Source organism: Schistocerca piceifrons, chromosome 2 (genome assembly GCF_021461385.2).
Source record: "Schistocerca piceifrons isolate TAMUIC-IGC-003096 chromosome 2, iqSchPice1.1, whole genome shotgun sequence".
Lineage (NCBI taxonomy): Eukaryota > Metazoa > Arthropoda > Insecta > Orthoptera > Acrididae > Schistocerca > Schistocerca piceifrons.
The window spans coordinates 24,068,279-24,089,913 of record NC_060139.1 but is presented as its reverse complement, the minus strand read 5'-3'; the positions used below and the strand labels follow the sequence as shown (position 1 = coordinate 24,089,913).

The 21,635-nt window shown below is 43.6% G+C and overlaps 1 protein-coding gene across 1 annotated transcript in view; it reads right to left on the bottom strand.

The window, feature by feature from the left end:
* LOC124772889 (brain-specific angiogenesis inhibitor 1-associated protein 2-like) overlaps positions 1 to 21,635 on the bottom strand; it is a 579,992-nt gene that overhangs the window by 204,083 nt on the left and 354,274 nt on the right. Inside the window, exon 2 of the mRNA XM_047249357.1 lies at positions 16,828 to 16,903. Within this exon, the coding sequence (XP_047105313.1) occupies positions 16,828 to 16,903 (76 nt within the window). The remainder of the gene's footprint in view (positions 1 to 16,827; positions 16,904 to 21,635) is intronic.

Sequence of the window (21,635 nt, the reverse complement as noted above, 5' to 3'; positions counted from 1 at the left end):
AGCAATATCAAGCACGTTAGGTATTCTAAATGCGTATCAACCAAATAGAAGAGTGCCAGTTACATCTCATGCAGATCATATCTTCTGTCAGTGTGGAGAGAGCATTGTGACTGCTTGAACACGGGATGATTACGTGTATTACAGAAGAACGGTCCCTGCAGAACTGAAAAGTAAAACATATCACAGTAAACATTGTGGCACGAAGGCCTTACCTCGCGTGTTTGACACGAAAACCTAGTTTACACTTGTCCCTCGTATGTGTTGCGCTGGTGCATAATTTCGTAGCGTTTTTGTTTCGGATGTTGGTATTCCGATTACTATGGGTTTGTTTGTCGAGTGTCTCTCTTTTATTTGTGTTCACTGTTGCTATTTGCCGGCCGCGGTGGCCGTGCGGTTCTAGGCGCTCCAGTCCGGAGCCGCGCTGTTGCTACGGTCGCAGGTTCGAATCCTGCCTCGGGCATGGGTGTATGTGATGTCCTTAGGTTAGTTAGGTTTAAGTAGTTCTAAGTTCTAGGGGACTGATGACCACGGCAGTTGAGTCCCATAGTGCTCAGAGCCATTTTTTGTGTTGCATTATCATTTTGTCATATGGAAATAGTGAGTGGGGCTGCAGACGATAGAACATGGAGTGACAAGTGGAGGAATAGTAACACTTCCGACACGTTCTTCTGTTTGTGTTCAGTAGAGGGTTGGCAGCAGCGGAGGCAGCTACATTCATTTCCGTCGTGTATGGGGATAGTGCCAATGGACAGAGCACAGCAAGAAGATGGTTTCTCATTTTAAGGCGGATCGCTTCGACATTGGTGACTCTCTACTCTCAGGAAGACTTTCGGGCTTGAACTTTTTAGCGCGTTAATCAGCGATGTTCAATATCAGTGTACATGAGAACTATCAAATGTGATGAACTGTGACCATTCCACCATCACGCAATGAAGAAGGCTGAAAAATCGGGCGTATGGGTACCACATGCTCTAAGTCAAAATCACAAAAATCAGTAGGTGCCCATATGTCCATCCCTGCTTGCTCGTCATCAAATGGATAGTTGTAAGTTTATCTGTCCGTCGCTGACATAGAAGACTGCAAATCTTCTTTCCTTCCCGTCTGGACAAGCAGTGCAGTGACTAGAGTACATGTAAAGCTTACTGGGGAAGGGTAAATGCTAGCTACAATGAAGACGATAATTCTATCGTAATATTCGCATTTTAATTTGATACTCCCCACAACTGACAAAATTTACAAAAAAATGTGAATCTCTTTGTCCACCCACACACTCCTGAGAATGGCACATTAACAATTTGCAATTACGCGCCCCTATTGCCGGCAGCTGCGTTGATAAATACTTGGCACCTCGCGAGGATAACTTCTAGATCGAGAATATTAAGTAAGTTGTTGGAAGTGGTTAGGCGTTGGTGAAAACCTCGCTTCTGAGCACACAAAGAGCTCTAACCGCAGAACTCAGCACGGAACACGCGTTGGTGCAATGCTGCGGTACAGACCGTATATCTCCCTTCGAAGACGATGGCCAAGACGCCGTCTGCAAGTCCGTACCGGTCGATGGCTGAAGGCGAAGTCCCTCCACAGGTCTCTCGTCTCCCACGCGTACGAAAACGCGGAGGAAGAATACTCAGTTTCGGCCAATGTCGAACGCTCTATCATCGCCGAAATCCCTCCACTGAGATCTATCCAATGATCAAGTAGGTCATAACGCCCCTAGGCAAACGAAATTCCCGTCTTCGCCACGTGTTGCCCAGCACAGGTGGCTACGGATGCTGGGCTACCCCCAAAAGCGCCGTATTGTCCCACGTTTCCGGTGACCGCTACCTGCCGCCCATGGCGGCACGGAGAGCTACGGCCATCTGCAGACTGTACATTCCACAATTCTCAACTTCCGACGTTTTTCACCAACGCTTTAAGTTAGTAGCTCAATCTTGCAGACATGCAGGGAGTACTGCTCGGCCGGCGCGGTGGCCGAGCGGTTCTAGGCGCTCAGTCCGGAACCGCGCGACTGCTACGGTCGCAGGTTCGAATCCTGCCTCGGGCATGGATGTGTGTGATGTCCTTAGGTTAGTTAGGTTTAAGTAGTTCTACGTTCTAGGGGACTGATGACCCCAGATGTTAAGTCCCATAGTGCTCAGAGCCATTTGAACCAGTACTGCTCGAGAATGCCTCATATTTATCATAATTCAATAGAGTCATGATCTGATGCCCTTTCCAGTCCCTTTATTATTAACACTAATGTTGGTAAGCTAACATGTAAGTGCCCATGTCCTGGCACCTTACATAGTGAGCAGCGCCGACCATTCCTCGTCTGTATAGGTACCGGTGAAGAGTAATGCTGTTTTCATGCCAACATAAGGAAAAGAAAGGAATGGCTGAGCCCAAACAAAGCAGCAACTCCCCGTACAACGAACTGAGCACATGCATCTGGTGGGACAACGACGGTGTGGTGTGCTTCTAACTGCTTCGCCGAGGTTTAAACGTCGCCGCTGGCATTTATTCTCATTAACTGAGACACCTTGCAGACGCAGTCCAAGAACACGAACCAAGAAGATTGCGTGAAGTGTTGCAACTCCACGATAACAACATGTATCGTTTCGCTAGACTGGGTTGAGAAGTCATTCCGCACCCACCTTATTCAAATGGTCTAGCGCCCGCAGGTTTTCACCTTTGCGCTGTCTATCTAACAACCTTGAAGGAACTTCCTTTCTGGATGAAAGTACCCTCCAAACGTGGCTCGCCTCAAGATCATGTGATTTCTGCAGTCGCGGATTCGAAAAGTTACCGCAGCATTGGCGGACTGTTGTAAACAGTGAAGGAGATTATGTTATTGACGACTAAAGTCTCTATTATTAGTATCTGTTATGTTTATTGAACTTATCGGAAAATTCCATGAACTTATGCACCAACATATCTCGTGAGAATCACCTATAGCTGCCAACAGCCGCTGGAGAGCGCTGCCGATGCATATACTCAAGTCGCGGTACACACAACGTGTTTACAAACTGGACCGTTCCCGAGCGCCCAGTATCATGCTGGAGAGAGCATCTGTACCTCGCACGCTCAGTGGCGTGTCCCGTTCGCTGGTAGCTTACGGGTAAATGTAAATATAATCGCAGAGGCACAATCATAAAAAGAAAGTTGATGTAGGCCGTGAAAGAGAAAATGAGGAAAGGTAAGTCCTCACCATATATCCCAGTAAGGTTTGGGATGATAAACAAGAGAAGAAACGGAAAGCCAGAGAGAAAGGAAATAATTTTCACAGTTGTCTGGTTTATACTGCTGGTAATGGCTGTGTAACCACAAAAAATATAAAGTAGACGTGGCAAGATAATGGGGAAAGAAGGCAGTAAAGTGGCGGCGGGGTGTTATTTGGGGTGCGTTGACTGTCTGTGTTTACCCCGGATGATGGATCGGGGCGGCTGGCCGCGATAAGGTTCGGCGCGTGGGCGACGTGTGGGCGGCGGTGCCTGCGGCTGCCGGTGCTGGGGTCGTAATTGGGCGGCGAAGCGTGGCCGGCGGCTGAAATATAGACGGGCACACCCCTATTGGCTGCCGGCGAACCCGACCCCGAAAAAACCTGATAAGGGAATTAGCGGATAATACGTGACTGATAGCTTTCCGCGCCGCCAGCGGCAGGTAGCGTGGCCAGAGACGCTTTCTCCACGCCGGCGCGGCACGCACGAGGAAACGCCATCAAGCACGTTGCTCATACGCCTTTTTAATGTGCTTACACACGTACGTAAATAACGACAGAGTTAATTTTATTCTGTCATTACAATGAAGACGTTTACGGCAGGTGTTTACTCTTATTCTCCTGTCCCCTGCTTGAGATATTTTCGTAGACGAAACGAGGTAACTGCGTAAACATTTCAAGGCGCTCTGGTTATAATGACCTTTTTAATCCATATTTTGCAGCTTCAAACGTGACTATTCAATACACTGGAGGTATGAATTAAAAAACACCTTCAGTCACAACTTTTCTTGTTTTATTAAATACACGATGCATTTCGGACCCTGTGGGTCCATCATCAGGTGTAATCTGTCTTAGGGGGGGGGGGGGGGTAGGACATCAAACGGGACGACTTGGAGCAGAAGAGACACCACAGGAATTTTTAATCTCAACTGTCTATACTTTTAAAAATAAATTCATAAACCATTGACAGGATGACCAGAAGGGATTCAGGAGTTTACACTTATAATGGTGAAAGTTCAAAAATATAAGAAAATAATTTACTTTTTTACATTTGTATTTCACCTTTTTTTCACTTACCATTGGCTGCATTTGTTGCTATAGGTACACTTTTCTCCATACGTAAGGGAGATTCTTCGATGAATTTTGCGCAGCATACAAACCATACTTACAGGTGTATGAAACTCTATAACTTTCCGAATCTATTAAAAACTGTGGTAAAAATTGCGATTATTAACTACAAAATATGACTTTTGTTTCTAAACATGAAGTTTAAAACGTAACAGCACATTCATTTTTTCATAAATTACATAATTTCTAGAGTTTCATACACCTGTAAGTATGTTTTGTATTCTGTGCAAAATTCATCGAAGAATCTCTCTTAAATTATGAAGAAACGTGTACCTATAGCAACAAACGCAAACAACAGAAGTGAAAAAATGATGAACTTTCACATGTAAAAAAAATTATTTTCTTATTTTTTTGAACTTCCACTGCTATGGTTGTGAATCCTGAATCCTTCCTGGTCATGCTGACAAAGTTTTATGAATTTATTCCTAAAAGTATGTTGTTGTTGTTGTGGTCTTCAGTCCTGAGACTGGTTTGATGCAGCTCTCCATGCTACTCTATCCTGCGCAAGCTTCTTCATCTCCCAATACCTACTGCAACCTACATCCTTCTGAATCTGCTTGGTGTATTCATCTCTTGGTCTCCCTCTACGATTTTTACCCTCCACGCTGCCCTCCAATACTAAATTGGTGATCCCTTGATGCCTCAGAATATGTCCTACCAACCGATCCCTTCTTCTAGTCAAGTTGTGCCACAAACTTCTCTTCTCGCCAATCCTATTCAACAGTTCCTCATTAGTTATGTGATCTACCCATCTAATCTTCAGCATTCTTCTGTAGCACCACATTTCGAAAGATTCTATTCTCTTCTTGTCCGTAAAACTATACACAGTCGAAATTAAAATGTCCTGTGGTGTCTCTTCTGCTCCAAGACTGCCCGTTTGACGTCCTACCCCCCTTAATACACGTTTTATTTCCTCTCTTGAATGAGGTGAAATGGATATTCCTGTCACGAAAAGGTTTAATGTTAGGTTATGAATTTCGTAAGTCGAACACGAAAAATATGTGCGAAACTGTGGAAAAGATAAACAGTGTACACTTACCACATAATCCAAGAAAATCTTTTTTAACGTTTTAGCGCGAGCAAACATTCTTCTCTCCGTTGTTTTCGTACACGTCACTTCATTCAAGAGCCACATTTGCTCACTTCACAGATGCTTCTGTACATGGTGTTGTCAAAGATGAATTTATTCGTAGTGCTAAAGATATAACTATGGAACAATTGACTTTAAAATAGGTCTTCAAAACTGCTGAAATAACTAAGGCCAGCGAAATCTATTTGTTCATTTAACATAGATTCTGGTTTTTAATAAAACACGAAAAGTTGTGACTGAAGGCGTTTTTTAATTCATACCTCCAGTATTATAACATGTTTTTACAGGGTATCATCATTTGCCACGTGAAACGAGAATGCCTATGGTTGTCCCTGACAAAATCATTATCACAGATAGCATAGTGTAACGCATTTTGTAAAATTCTGAGGGATAATATCATTATTGATTACCAGTACTCGTTCCTTTCGTTCCTGATTTGTGGGCATAGTCGGACTCTGTGTTTCATTTAATCTAACTTGGTCTTTCTTACTATCAAAATTATGATGGTGTTAAAAACTTAAACACATCGGTTCGATGGTCCACGACAATCCTAAAGCGTTCAATGTCACCAGTACGGTTTCCGCATGGAATCTAGCCTGATTCGACAGTAGCACTTATTTAATAGCTCGTTATGGGCTGCTTTCGGCTTTCCAGGCCGTCTTCAGATACCTTAATACTAAACTGACAGTTAACACAACACCAGCGAGAGTTCACACCTGTACAAAGATTCATACATATTTGAGCGGTGACCCCTTTCTTTCCCCATTCTCTGTTTCGTGTAAGGGTATGCACCAGCAGCGTCATGACGAGTCTGTCTGACATGTCCGACATAACACCACCACTCAAATATAAGCATTTTTATAACGTGCGCGACGACTCCTTGACGGTTGTTCCAGTGCGGATGCACTGATATTGTCCAAAGTCTTACGGGAATTAATAATTAGTGAGTAGGGCATTAATGAACGAAGGATGCTGCGTTCCAGCGTGCGATAAGTCGGACATTTGAGTCAGTTAGGGACCGTGTCCTGATGGCCGAAGCGGCTGAGGCAACCGCTCATGAGAAGCGGTAAATCTACATCTACATCTACATTTATACTCCGCAAGCCACCCAACTGTGTGTGGCGGAGGGCACTTTACGTGCCACTGCCATTACCTCCCTTTCCCGTTCCAGTCGCGTATGGTTCGCGGGAAGAACGACTGTCTGAAAGCCTCCGTGCGCGCTCTAATCTCTTTAATTTTACATTCGTGGTCTCCTCGGGAGGTATAAGTAGGGGGAAGCAATATATTCGATACCTCATCCAGAAACGCACCCTCTCGAAACCTGGCGAGCAAGCTACACCGCGATGCAGAGCGCCTCTCTTGCAGAGTCTGCCACTTGAGTTTGTTAAACATCTCCGTAACGCTATCACGGTTACCAAACAACCCTGTGACGAAACGCGCCGCTCTTCTTTGGATCTTCTCTATCTCCTCCGTCAACCCGATCTGGTACGGATCCCACGCTGATGAGCAATACTCAAGTATAGGTCGAACGAGTGTTTTGTAAGCCACCTCCTTTGTTGATGGACTACATTTTCTAAGCACTCTCCCAATGAATCTCAACCTGGTACCCGCCTTACCAACAATTAATTTTATATGATCATTCCACTTCAAATCGTTCCGCACGCATACTCCCAGATATTTTACAGAAGTAACTGCTACCAGTGTTTGTTCCGCTATCATATAATCATACAATAAAGGATCCTTCTTTCTATGTATTCGCAATACATTACATTTGTCTATGTTAAGGGTCAGTTGCCACTCGCTGCACCAAGTGCCTATCCGCTGCAGATCTTCCTGCATTTCGCTACAATTTTCTAATGCTGCAACTTCTCTGTATACTACAGTATCATCCGCGAAAAGCCGCATGGAACTTCCAACACTATCTACTAGGTCATTTATATATATTGTGAAAAGCAATGGTCCCATAACACTCCCCTGTGGCACGCCAGAGGTTACTTTAACGTCTGTTCTCTTTACTAAAAACTCTTCAATCCAGCCACACAGCTGGTCCGATATTCCGTAGGCTCTTACTTTGTTTATCGGGCGACAGTGCGGAACTGTATCGAACGCCTTCCGGTAGTCAAGAAAAATAGCATCTACCTGGGAGCCTGTATCTAATATTTTCTGGGTCTCATGAACAAATAAAGCGAGTTGGGTCTCACACGATCGCTGTTTCCGGAATCCATGTTGATTCCTACATAGTAGATTCTGGGTTTCCAAAAACGACATGATACTCGAGCAAAAAACATGTTCTAAAATTCTACAACAGATCGACGTCAGAGATATAGGTCTATAGTTTTGCGCATCTGCTCGACGACCCTTCTTGAAGACTGGGACTACCTGTGCTCTTTTCCAATCATTTGGAACCTTCCGTTCCTCTAGAGACTTGCGGTACACGGCTGTTAGAAGGGGGGCAAGTTCTTTCGCGTACTCTGTGTAGAATCCGGGTTGACGTCCCAGTCCAGCACAGATTTTCAACTTTCGCCCGTGCGTCTGTACGTCACGAATTCCCAATAATCCCTTTTCCTTTCCTTCGCCATTCTCCACTTTGTATAAATGTACGACGATTCTTTTTTCCAAGACATGCGACGTTTTATAACTACGCATCGATACAAAAACACAAGCATAATGAAATCCACAAGAAACGTTCTGAACAAATAAATCTTATATTACTCTATATTAAAAGATAAAAATTATAGGAATGTATAGGTTGGAAACGTTCTACAAGTGAGTTGTGGCGCAGACTGCTACGTTATTAGAAAAAAACGGTGAATGTGATGAACAGACCGGAAAAAAGAGGGGGAGGGGGCAGCAGGGGGGGGGGGGGAGGGGGAGGAAGAGCGTACGGAATGTGGTGTGGAACAGTTATAAAAAGCATGTCACCTAACCGTGAGAAAAAAATCAACTCACTGTGCTTCTTTAGTGTCGGTTCCTCTATGGAAAATATCACACTTAGTATCATAATAATAATATTCATTGACAGTATGTTCAGCGCGTGGAATCTTTCTTTTTCAGTCTTAAAATTCTTTCATGTTCAGTTTAGTAGTTATAGCCCTACCTGACCTACATATAATTTGCCACATAGATTGCAGAAAGTCCTGTATATTCCACTCTCTTATGAAAGTTGAATGTCGTCTTTATTACTGAACAGAATAAAAAATTAACGCCAATCAAAGAACCCCGACCTTGGCTTTAATGAGAAGGTTGTTACTGCTCACTATTGTTTGAAACACAATGCTAATGACACCTACTTATCTTGCTTACCATAAAGATAGATCTATATACTCATGAGCAAATGAACTGTTGCACTGTCCACGTCGTATAATGAACAGAAACGGATGAGGTAACTGTACAGACGCACGTCTAAATTAAGCTGACAGTGCATATCAAAATATTCTTTAGAGTAATGAAGGCAAGTGTATCCAATCTAACTAATTTTGCCAATGTATATGAGATAATGAATTTTTTCAGGCATTTTGTGATAAGTCTCACTACAGAAGCTGAAATCTTATCAAACAAGACATACGTGATTTTTTTTTCGTTGTACACTTGTCAATAGTAGTTTATACCTCCTTCGAATTTAACGAATTTTCTGTTCTTAACTAATTGTACTCGCATTTTTGTTTGCGTTACAGATCTCAAACTGACGTCATTAATTTATTTCTTTTGATGTGATAATACTACCGACAATATACTGCTTGAGTACTGCATGCAGAACATGCAAAGCCCACACCACATAAATTTTGTGTGATAGTATCCAAATCATTATACAAAGTACTAACGAAAACGTTTTAAATACAATTTCTACACATTACGCTATATGTTGTAACGGCTGTTTGATGGAAAATGATGATGAAAGCCACAATTAAATCGAGTCTGACAGAATGTTGTTGTAACGTACTGTAGTTTAACTCTGTTTTAGCGCACAAATAATGAGAAATATAGATTATGATCACTTTTTCACGTCACATCACTACTCATTTCTCGGCGCACCATTTAACTCTGAAGGGAAATACACATAGAAAGAGAGAAGTAATCTTCTGGATAGACACAGACATTGATGTTTTTTTTTCGTTTCTATTTTTTAAAAAAGAAGGAAGGTCCTTCACTAGTGACATGATTTATGCTGCAACTCAACCGGAATTTCTAACGCATTCAGTTTCTGCAGAAAGGTGAAGGCTGAAGCCAGATGTTTACGTAGAGGAACAGTGAAAGGCCAATATCGTAATTATGTTTTCCAAAGTCGATACTGAAACCGACATTTGTCCACAGCCATTAAAATCTTGCAGAAAGTTAGTAGAATGAAATCTTTCAGAATATTTGCAGCTCGGAATTAAAACGACTTCTCAGCCACTGTGTGAATCTGAATGACTGTGGAGTGACGTGCAACTAATGTGAAAAAGTAGAAAAGAAGGTGGAACGTCGCACTTGTAAAGTTTCGTGTGAACGATCCCAGATATATCTCTTCGTTACTAGCAAATTGCATGACTACGTTATGTGAGGAGTCGAACCCAAATGTCAATAAGATATTTTACTTAAAAATAATATTCTTTACACCAGAATAAATTGAATTTTCTCATTTTGAGAGTACTGAAGGAACAATCTGTTTTACTTGCTGAAAAACATTCAACACCCTAGATCGCGTAACATATTTCTTTAAATAAGACAACCAGTTACGACAGACTATGCTGTCACCTTGAGGTCTTAAAAATCTTTTTGTTACGAAACATCTTCATTTTACGTTGAACAACACGCCGAACTGTCAAGTGGATAAACACCTTGGCGTAAGGATCAACGTAAAATAAAAACGTTCCACAATAAAAAAAGTTTTTAAGACCTGAAGATGGCAGCAAAGTCTGTCGGAACCGGTCGTCTTAAATAAAGAAATATTTTATGCAATCTAGGTTGTTGAATGTTTTCAAGAACCAGCATAATACTTAAATATTTAACTATGCTACATTAAATAACAATATTTTCTATTTCTGTCGTCTCTGCCAGAAAATATGTCTTTCTGAATCTTCATTCCGTGAAGCAACTTGAAGCCCTTCCACCTTAAAGAACAATATCCCACTACAATCTCATTGCTCTTTCCTCTACTCACACCTCGATCGTTCCTCTTCAAAGAGGTTGTATCAACATACAAGGTTTCCAAAAAAAGACACTACAAGTTTCAAAGAACAAAACATGCTACTGGACTCGCCTTCACAACAGGTATTACTAAGTATCCACGGCTGTACGACTTGTTTGTAAAAAATAGTGAACTACATTAACCTTGAAACTTCCTGGCAAATTAAAACTGTGTGCCGGACCGAGACTCGAACTCGGGACCTTTGCCTTTCGCGGGCAAGTACTCTAGGAAGTATATATGACGGTAGTATCTGTTCCCGAAAGAACAGTTACCGTGGATGACCATGCAGCTTTGCTAGAAATGAAATGATAATTAAATGCACACCCTAGCTGCAAACAGGCGTTGATGTACTTCATTGGGGACATGTTGAAAATGTGTACCCCGACCGGGACTCGAACCCGGGATCTCCGGCTTACATGGCAGACGCTCTATCCATCTGAGCCACCGTGGGCACAGAGGATAGTGCGTCTGCAGGGACTTATACCTTGCACGCTCCCCGTGAGATCCACATTCCCAACATGTCCACACCACTACATTCGAAGTGCGCCTAATAGATGTTTGCCCATCATACTCATTACTCGTGGCAGATTAATCTACCAAGTCCCGTACGAGTTCGGGCATAGCGTGTGCGTTCGCACAAGAAGGCCAATGGCCGGGAAGCCATATTTTAACTATATATGACGGTAGTATCTGTTCCCGAAAGAACAGTTACCGTGGATGACCATGCAGCTTTGCTAGAAATGAAATGATAATTAAATGGGCACCCCAGCTGCAAACAGGAGATCCCGGGTTCCAGTCCCGGTCTGGGCACACATTTTCAACATATCCCCAATGAAGTACATCAACGCCTGTTTGCAGCTATGGTGTCCATTTAATTATCATTACTCTAGGAAGGTAGGAGACGAGGTACTGCGGAATTAAAGCTGTGAGGAAGGGGTGTGAGTCGTGCTCGAGTAGCTCAGTCGGTAGAGCACTTTCCCGCGAAAGGCAAAGGTCCGGAGTTCGAGTCTCGGTCCGGCACACAGTTTTAATTTGCCAGTAAGTTTCATATCAGCGCACACTCCGCTGTAGAGTGAAAATTTCATTCTAGATACATTAACCTTCGTTGTAAATCAGTCTACCTATTAGTGAAAGCCGTTTCAAAATACCTTTCCTAACATCATGCTTACTGTCACATAAAAGATCTGCGATTTTATTTTCTACTCTGTGTGTTATTCTGTTCAGCAGCTTGCATGTCTGAAATGTAAAGCTGATTGTGCGATAGCTGTCACAGGTCTGTGCTCCTTCAGCTTTCAGAATGGTTAGAAAGCAGCCCCTGAGGTTTACATCAGATAACCGGTGCACGGATCACGCCGCTTGGTTCCTGCCACTGCTCCTGCCCCTCCATCAGACTAGGCATCCATGTGGGACGGTGTTTTCCGGTAGCACTGGGATCTGCCTCTGAGTCTTGCCACCTGCTGCGAAAGTCCGGCGGCGCTCGTTTTTTGGGGCCATTTCCGCTGACCTGGCGCTGACTCAGTCGGACTCGTTTCTGCAGGCGGGCCTCTTCCCTCCTCTCTTCCAGTCAGCATCGCCGGGTAGTTTATCACGAATGCCGACGTCGTTTGTTACTGCGGAAGGGTTCAGAATGTTTCCTGCTAGCCGGCAAGTCGCAGGCAGCATCATTCCAAAAATACTGAATTATTTGAAATGAGAATTCAAAGGTGACGTATATAATTACTGGATCTTATTTTTATTAGTGGCTGTCTTCTTCCTCTTCTACCTCTAATTCTACTTCTTTTGGATAGCTAACCGTACAGTGAGTGAGGATGACCTACTCTTCCTACCGTTCTCCTTCAGTCTTATCGTATGTGCTTCCTGAATGTTTGCAGCGAAAAATTCTCTTTTTTCGATCTGTATCTCCTACACTCATAGAATTAGTGTTTTCCTACCGTTCAGTTTCTTCCCCTTAAGTGCACCGAGCATGAATTTACAGGGTGTTTCAAAAATGACCGGTATATTTGAAACGGCAATAAAAACTAAACGAGCAGCGATAGAAATACACCGTTTGTTGCAATATGCTTGGGACAACAGTACATTTTCGGGCAGACAAACTTTCGAAATTACAGTAGTTACAATTTTCAACAACAGATGGCGCTGCGGTCTGGGAAACTCTATAGTACGATATTTTCCACATATCCACCATGCGTAGCAATAATATGGCGTAGTCTCTGAATGAAATTACCCGAAACCTTTGACAACGTGTCTGGCGGAATGGCTTCACATGCAGATGAGATGTACTGCTTCAGCTGTTCAATTGTTTCTGGATTCTGGCGGTACACCTGGTCTTTCAAGTGTCCCCACAGAAAGAAGTCCAGGGGTTCATGTCTGGCGAATAGCGAGGCCAATCCACGCCGCCTCCTGTATGTTTCGGATAGCCCAAAGCAATCACACGATCATCGAAATATTCATTCAGGAAATTAAAGACGTCGGCCGTACGATGTGGCCGGGCACCATCTTTCATAAACCACGAGGTGTTCGCAGTGTCGTCTACGGCAGTTTGTACCGCCACAAATTCACGAAGAATGTCCAGATAGCGTGATGCAGTAATCGTTTCGGATCTGAAAAATGGGCCAATGATTCCTTTGGAAGAAATGGCGGCCCAGACCAGTACTTTTTGAGGATGCAGGGACGATGGGACTGCAACATGGGGCTTTTCGGTTCCCCATATGCGCCAGTTCTGTTTATTGACGAAGCCGTCCAGGTAAAAATAAGCTTCATCAGTAAACCAAATGCTGCCCACATGCATATCGCCGTCATCAATCCTGTGCACCATATCGTCAGCGAATGTCTCTCGTGCAGCAATGGTAGCAGCGCTGAGGGGTTGCCGCGTTTGAATTTTGCATGGATAGAGGCGTAAACTCTGGCGCATGAGACGATACGTGGACGTTGGCGTCATTTGGACCGCAGCTGCAACACGGCGAACGGAAACCCGAGGCCGCTGTTGGATCACCCGCTGCACTAGCTGCGCGTTGCCTTCTGTGGTTGCCGTACGCGGTCGCCCTACCTTTCCAGCACGTTCATCCGTCGCGTTCCCAGTCCGTTGAAATTTTTCAAACAGATCCTTTATTGTATCGCTTTTCGGTCCTTTGGTTACATTAAACCTCCGTTGAAAACTTCGTCTTGTTGCAACAACACTGTGTTCTAGACGGTGGAATTCCAACACCAGAAAAATCCTCTGTTCTAAGGAATAAACCATGTTGTGCACAGCACACTTGCACGTTGTGAACAGCACACGCTTACAGCAGAAAGACGACGTACAGAATGGCGCACCCACAGACTGCGTTGTCTTCTATATCTTTCACATCACTTGCAGCGCCATCTGTTGTTGAAAATTGTAACTACTATAATTTCGAAAGTTTGTCTGCCTGAAAATGTACTGTTGTCCCAAGCATATTGCAACAAACGGTGTATTTCTATCGCTGCTCGTTTAGTTTTTATTGCTGTTTCAAATATACCGGTCATTTTTGAAACAGCCTGTAAAAACTTCGATCTTGCAACACCTAGAGCACACTTTCCTTACACGGCATCCTCCAGGCCATGGAATAAGGCCCTAGTATGGATACAGCATCACTTTTTCGCATCAGAAAAGTACATGGACCAACACCTATTAACGAAAGTACGCTAATAAGGAGTATCAAACGAAACTTGTCCCTGTATTTAGCATTTCTTGGTACGGAGGAGGCACCATGACGATACCTTGGATGGATAGCCATGGAAAGGTGTAATATTAATTTGAAGGGTGAAACTTCCTGGCAGATTAAAACTGTGTACCGGACCGTCCTTCACAGTGATCACTTTACATGCGGCACAGTTCACGCCCTATACATGCCCTGGCAGGTCTGGTAACAACATTAAAATGATCAACACCGATGCACTACGATAGCCGTTCTACCTGTCACAGAGAATTGCAACTCCAATCGTTTACATTACCGCTGATGTACAAAGTAAGACTGACAACCCGCCATGTCTTCTGGGTGCTCTACTCTTCTATATCAAGAAGTGTATTTGCATATAACGTTTTGTGTAACTGAAATAGAATGATCACGTAGGCTCGATCGCAGGTAAAGCAGGGAGCAGGTTCATTTTTGGGATGCTGGTGCAATACAGTCTACAAAGTCGATTGCTTGCTCGTGCTAGTCATCGTATAATATTGGCCAAATGTGTGACACAGTAACAGATTAACAGGCGATTCTGAATGCATACAAAAGTGACAGCACGAATAATCACAGGGTAGCATTTTTTTTCACTGAAGAGCATCAAGGAAATGCTGACGTACTACAATGGCAGATGCCTGAAGCTAAGCGACAATTATTCTGCAAGAATGAACTTAAAGATCTTAGGAACCATTGTTGTGTAGGTCCATACGGGAGCGCGAAGACGAGATTAGACTGGTTATAGTCTCTGCACAGCTGTATTTCAAGTGGTATTCTTCCAGTGTACCTAACCTAGGTGGGGTGAGAAGAAACCATAATTTCTTTCACAATAGGAAGTACCCTCTGTCATGCATTTCAGATTGGTTTTGTGGGATATGGGGGAAGATGTAGCCTAGATCTGCATCTATCCTTATTATAACTGCTCTTTTTCAAGTTTTAGGGAGCTGAGGCCCATAATTTCAGACGTTTACATTTAATTGAAATATTTGTTCTCTGGAAATCAGACTATATAACAACGTAGGGAAGGCAAGGAATGAATGCGTTTTTTTTTTAATTTCCCTACATGATTTCTGCCAGGCACTTGAATGTGATTTGCAGAGTATCCATGTAGATGTAGATGATTTCTTGCTAGTTTACAACTTTTACATGGATGAAGATTCATCTTACATAAGTGCTAAGCTGCATCGTTCTCATGACGCTGGAAATGACACATTTCATCCATAGTTATCTCATGGACAATAATTTTTTTTTCGATCTAGATCGTGACCCAAGAGGGAAATTTTGAAACTTGTAAGGCACAAAATTTGATAGGAAGGGCATCTATAACTGAGTTTCGTAGTAAAATCAGATAATTATCCACTTCAGCTGTAAATAGTTGATGGTCTATGGTAAAGCACATTCAGTGTAGACTGCATGTGTTTCTCATCGGCATGGACGAAAGCTTGGTTATCAGCGCAGGTTAGAGTCCCTGGACCGTGTGAAGAGACAACATCCTTGTGCATCGAATTTCTGTTATTCAAAATAAATCTACACTCTTTGCAAATGTATATGTTATTCCTTTATTTGGCATGGGTTTAAAGTTTTAAATAAAAATTATTTTAGTGTTTTTTTATTGTCTAGACTACATCAGAATTTATAGTGTTATTAAAATAGCGATTGGAAATCACCATTGTCAACTGAAGAGATACCAACCTATTACTGAATACCTAGTATACCGTCTACCAACAAAGCTGTACGCAACTGCACAAATACGGAGGTATAGCTAGGAAGCATGTCAATGCTCCTTGTACGCATTGTAGTTCGTCAGAAATGCAGAAGAGGGACTATAGAACACGCTCAGCTCTGAAGGGCACTGCTACAACTTCAAATACACGAGACTTGTCGTATGTGCCACACCCTTTGCAATAGACTTCCTATAAACGATACGCCACGGAGTGGCATCTATATTCACTTCTCACTCGGTTGGAACTCTGTATATCATACTGTGCTTTTCACTGACTTTATTCGTAAACATTTGGAAACAGTAAACCTACTAGTCTCACTGTAAATGGAATACTACTGAATTGTCGATCACGGGTCCAATCAGTGACTTTATAGCTGTGCTATCGTTGGACTGCATAGATTCTATTACAGGGTTGTTACTATATTTATACGTCGAAGATACATCTGCAGTCACATATATAAAAGTACTTCATGTCTGCTATGCGCAAAATTTAAATTCCATAGCAAATTCATTACAATACTAGAAGTTTTTTACTTGCCTTTGGCACTCTTATTACTTTAATCCTTTTTAATTCATAATCTTATCCCGCAGTATCTCGAGGATGAACTGCTTTAATGGTCGCATATCTCAGAAAACGGCGTGCTGCATGTCAGATGAACTCTTGTCAGAAACTTTTAGTTATCTCCTTAAATCTTGCGATTTCTTTACTTCTCCGTAAATTATTAATAGCGGCGGTAATGAAATACTGCCTGCTTCCCAAGTTTTCGGACACTCAGCTCAAAATATTGCTGCGCAGTTGCCTCGTCTTGCATAAAATATGCAGTTACTCACCATGGAGAGCTTTTAGATAAGCCTTCCCCGCCGTTATCAGTTGCCGAGCACCAGGATTGAATTTGTCCAGAATATTCTGAAACAGAAAGGAAGAGGTTAGTATCAAACGCTACACATAAATTAGTGAGGCAGATGCTTTATTTTATTAGTCAATGAGCGCTACATAATAACTGAACACATTAAGAAATAATTACTTTAAAAATCTTTGACTGAAAGACATGCCCGTACCTACAACATAAGGGATTATCTTTCATTTCTTTTCTTTGAACGAGAAATGAAAGTGATACGCAGTCAGAACAGAATAGATCCCGACATAGAGGGTCACAACTTTAACTTATACAGTTATTCTAGCAAATATGGGAGGTATACTTTCAAAAACCATGTGAAAATTCTGTATGCAGAATAAATCATCATTGTAGTACTAAAGGCAGACGTATGATTGTCAGTGCGACTTTTGTAAGGCCCCATACAATCAGTTCGCAATGTATGGTCATATAAAACTTCCTGGCAGATTAAAACTGTGTGCCCGACCGAGACTCGAACTCGGGACCTTTGACTTTCGCGGGCAAGTGCTCTACGCACACTCCGCTGCAGAGTGAAAATCTCATTCTGGAAACATCCCCCAGGCTGTGGCTAATCCATGTCTCCGCTGTATCCTTTCTTTCAGGAGTGCTAGTTCTGCAAGGTTCGCAGGAGAGCTTCTGTAAAGTTTGGAAGGTAGGAGACGAGGTACTGCCAGAAGTACAGCTGTGAGTACCGGGCGTGAGTCGTGCTTCGGTAGCTCAGATGGTAGAGCACTTGCCCGCGAAAGGCAAAGGTCCCGAGTTCGAGCCTCGGTCGGGCACACAGTTTTAATCTGCCAGGAAGTTTCATGTCAGCGCACACTCCGCTGCAGAGTGAAAATCTCATTATGGTCATATACTTCACGACAACGTTGTTCATGCAGTTGGAGCAGGCTCTACCGCACTATCTAAGCGTACCTCAACACCCGGGCTGTTCGGTATTACGGTCATCAACACATTTCCAGAAATCACTTAAAGTCAAGTGTCGCATTTATATGCGAGCTATTTACAGACAATGCTGTTTCGCATCTTAGCCTAGATAGTTTCCCAATACCTATGTTGCAGATTCCTGGAGTCCATAGCTTCCTTCACGTCTGTCATTCATTCGCTAAGTGGTCGACCTCGTTTTCTTTTTCCCTCTGGATTTCACTTCGATACATTCTTCGGACATCTGCTATAATCATTTTTTTCGAAAAGGCCGTACCACAGTAACATCTACATTTATATGACTGCACTGAAGTTCATACTTAAGTGCCTGGCACATTTTTCTTCGAATCTCCTTCAGAATATTTCTCTACCTTTCCACTCTCTAGAAGCGGCTGGAAAAAATGGGCGCATAAATCCTTCTGTACGGTCTCCGATTTCTCTTATATCATTATCATGATCATTTCTCCCTATGTAGGTGGGCGACATTAAAAATGTTTTCGCATTCAGGGGGAGAAAGTTGGTGATTGAAATTTCATGAAAATATCTCGTCGCAAATGAAAATGCCTTTGTTTTAATGATTCCCATCCCAACTCGCATTTAATTTCGTGACACTCTCTCACCCAATCAGCAAAAACAGGAAACAGGCTGCCCTTCTTTCAACTTTTTTCGATGTCCTCCATCAATCCCATCTAGTATACTCCAGCAGCAGCGCGGGATTAGCCAAGCGGTCTAGGGCACTGCAGTCATGGACTGTGCGGCTGGTCCCGTCGGAGGTTCGAGTCCTCCCTTGGGCATGGGTGTGTTTGTCCTTAGGATAATTTAGGTTAAGTAATGTATAAGCTTAGGGACTGATGACCTTAGCAGTTAAGTCCCATAAGATTTCACACATTTGAACATACTCCAGCGGAGGACGACAAATCCTGGTGTAAGCAGTCTCTTAGATGACCTGTTGCATTTTCTACAGACTGCAGGGCCTCTAATTGTTCTTGCCAAAAGATACATTTCCCTTCTCCTTTCACAAGATACTTTAATCCCCTTAGTGATCAACAGTTATTTACATGGCTGTTTAATGTCTCTTCTGATTACCTTATACGGAAAGCTTATTTTCAAATACTGATATCAATTTATCATGGAATAGATTAAATTTTATATTGGAATTTGGTTCTTTGTAAGTTTCATCCCAGGCTTCATATAAACTAGTTTTAAAAACGTTGCTCTTTTGTCATTAAGCCGGCCACTGTGGCCGAGCAGCTCAAGACGCTACAGTGTGGAACCGCGTGACCGCTACGGTCGCAGGTTCGAATCCTGCCTCGGGCATGGATGTGTGTGATGTCCTTAGGTAAGTTACGTTTAAGTAGTTCTAAGTTCTAGGGGACTGATAACCTCAGCACTTAAGTCCCATAGTGCACAGAGCCATTTTTGTTGTCATTTATGATTCTGACTTCCCCTGAAATGTCTCCACACTATGAGGCACTATGCCATTTATCGTGAGTAACTGTGCATCATGATCAGAGAGAGCATTTGTTTCTGTGTAAACAGTTGTTTTCTCGTTTAGTGCCTCATCAAAGAAAACATTATCAATTGTGGACCTACTGTCTTTATCCACCCGTGTTGGAAAGTTAACTACTGAGAGCAAATTGCAGGATCCAAATAAGGTTTCCAGATCATTTTTCTTTTCAGAATCCTTTAGAAAATCTACACTGAAGTCACCGCAGACTCTTAACTGCTTGCTGATGTCTGACAGGCAGCACAGTAAGGAATCCAGTTTCGTCATAAATAATCCAAAATTTCCTAGTGGGGATCTATATACTGTTACAATTAAAAGTGAACTGTTTTCCAGCAGTAAATTACAAACATACTCTTCTTTGTGCTTATCACTACAAAATAATTTTTTGTTTTCATTTCTTATTGGAAACTGAAAAAATTAACACCCAGTACCAAAGACACTGAAATAGAGGGAGAAGTAGTATTATGTGCATTACCTCAACGGTTCTATGGGTATTCTGGAGCTCTACCACAAAACTAAGAAGTTGCGAGGCGTACATTGTGGGTTACAAATAATAAACGTGGTCACCTGTTGCGAAAGAAAAGAAGAAACAGGAATAACAATAACAGTGCACAAACCGCTATTTTCATATGGTGTGGAAATCCCTGAGCGTGCACCGAGCGTACACAAACATGCACACAGAGCGTTCTAGACGGTAAACACAACGCAACAGATTTTTAAACGTTTATTTTGCCATACCTCTCCAGGGGAAACGTGTTTGGAGAGCAAACGCGGCAGCGCGCCGCCGGAAGCAGATTTTGGCAAAACACCTGCGCGTCTGAGCAGGTGCCGGCCGCCGTCTTTGTCAGATCTGGTTGCCGGGGAGAGTAAACAAGACGCTGGCGGCGCGCTAAGACTTCTTTTGACGGCCGCCCTGCTCCCGCGGGACTCTGCTTCTAAATTGCGCCGCCAGGACAAACTCGCCGCCTTGTGAGCAACGCGAGAGGTTGACACGCGCGCGCGCCAAAGGGAAGGGACGAGCGCGCTCTTCGCAGCCGGCGTCTCCGTCGCACTTCCAGAGGCCCGTTCGCAGAAGCGCTGTATGTTCCGAGAGCAAGACGTGGGTGCTCACAGTCCGTGTCTAGGATGTTATAACATGGTAGCCGCGAAACATGCGTCAACCGTCCGTAATCTACAGGGCGGTCCATTGATCAGTAATCCGAGATCCACAGCGTCAATTGTATGCCACGAATACCAAATCTCAGGCATAACATCTCACCAAGGAGAACGCAGTGACCGATCAAGAGCAGCGGCGTTTGCATAGAGTTGTCGTTACTAACAGACAAGCAACAGATTAGATTAGATTAGATTAGTACTACACTCCTGGAAATTGAAATAAGAACACCATGAATTCATTGTCCCAGGAAGGGGAAACTTTATTGACACATTCCTGGGGTCAGATACATCACATGATCACACTGACAGAACCACAGGCACATAGACACAGGCAACAGAGCATGCACAATGTCGGCACTAGTACAGTGTATATCCACCTTTCGCAGCAATGCAGGCTGCTATTCTCCCATGGAGACGATCGTAGAGATGCTGGATGTAGTCCTGCGGAACGGCTTGCCATGCCATTTCCACCTGGCGCCTCAGTTGGACCAGCGTTCGTGCTGGACGTGCAGACCGCGTGAGACGACGCTTCATCCAGTCCCAAACATGCTCAATGGGGGACAGATCCGGAGATCTTGCTGGCCAGGGTAGTTGACTTACACCTTCTAGGGCACGTTGGGTGGCACGGGATACATGCGGACGTGCATTGTCCTGTTGGAACAGCAAGTTCCCTTGCCGGTCTAGGAATGGTAGAACGATGGGTTCGATGACGGTTTGGATGTACCGTGCACTATTCAGTGTCCCCTCGACGATCACCAGTGGTGTACGGCCAGTGTAGGAGATCGCTCCCCACACCATGATGCCGGGTGTTGGCCGTGTGTGCCTCGGTCGTATGCAGTCCTGATTGTGGGGCTCACCTGCACGGCGCCAAACACGCATACGACCATCATTGGCACCAAGGCAGAAGCGACTTTCATCGCTGAAGACGACACGTCTCCATTCGTCCCTCCATTCACGCTTGTCGCGACACCACTGGAGGCGGGTTGCACGATGTTGGGACGTGAGCGGAAGACGGCCTAACGGTGTGCGGGACCGTAGCCCAGCTTCATGGAGACGGTTGCGAATGGTCCTCGCCGATACCCCAGGAGCAACAGTGTCCCTAATTTGCTGGGAAGTGGCGGTGCGGTCCCCTACGGCACTGCGTAGGATCCTACGGT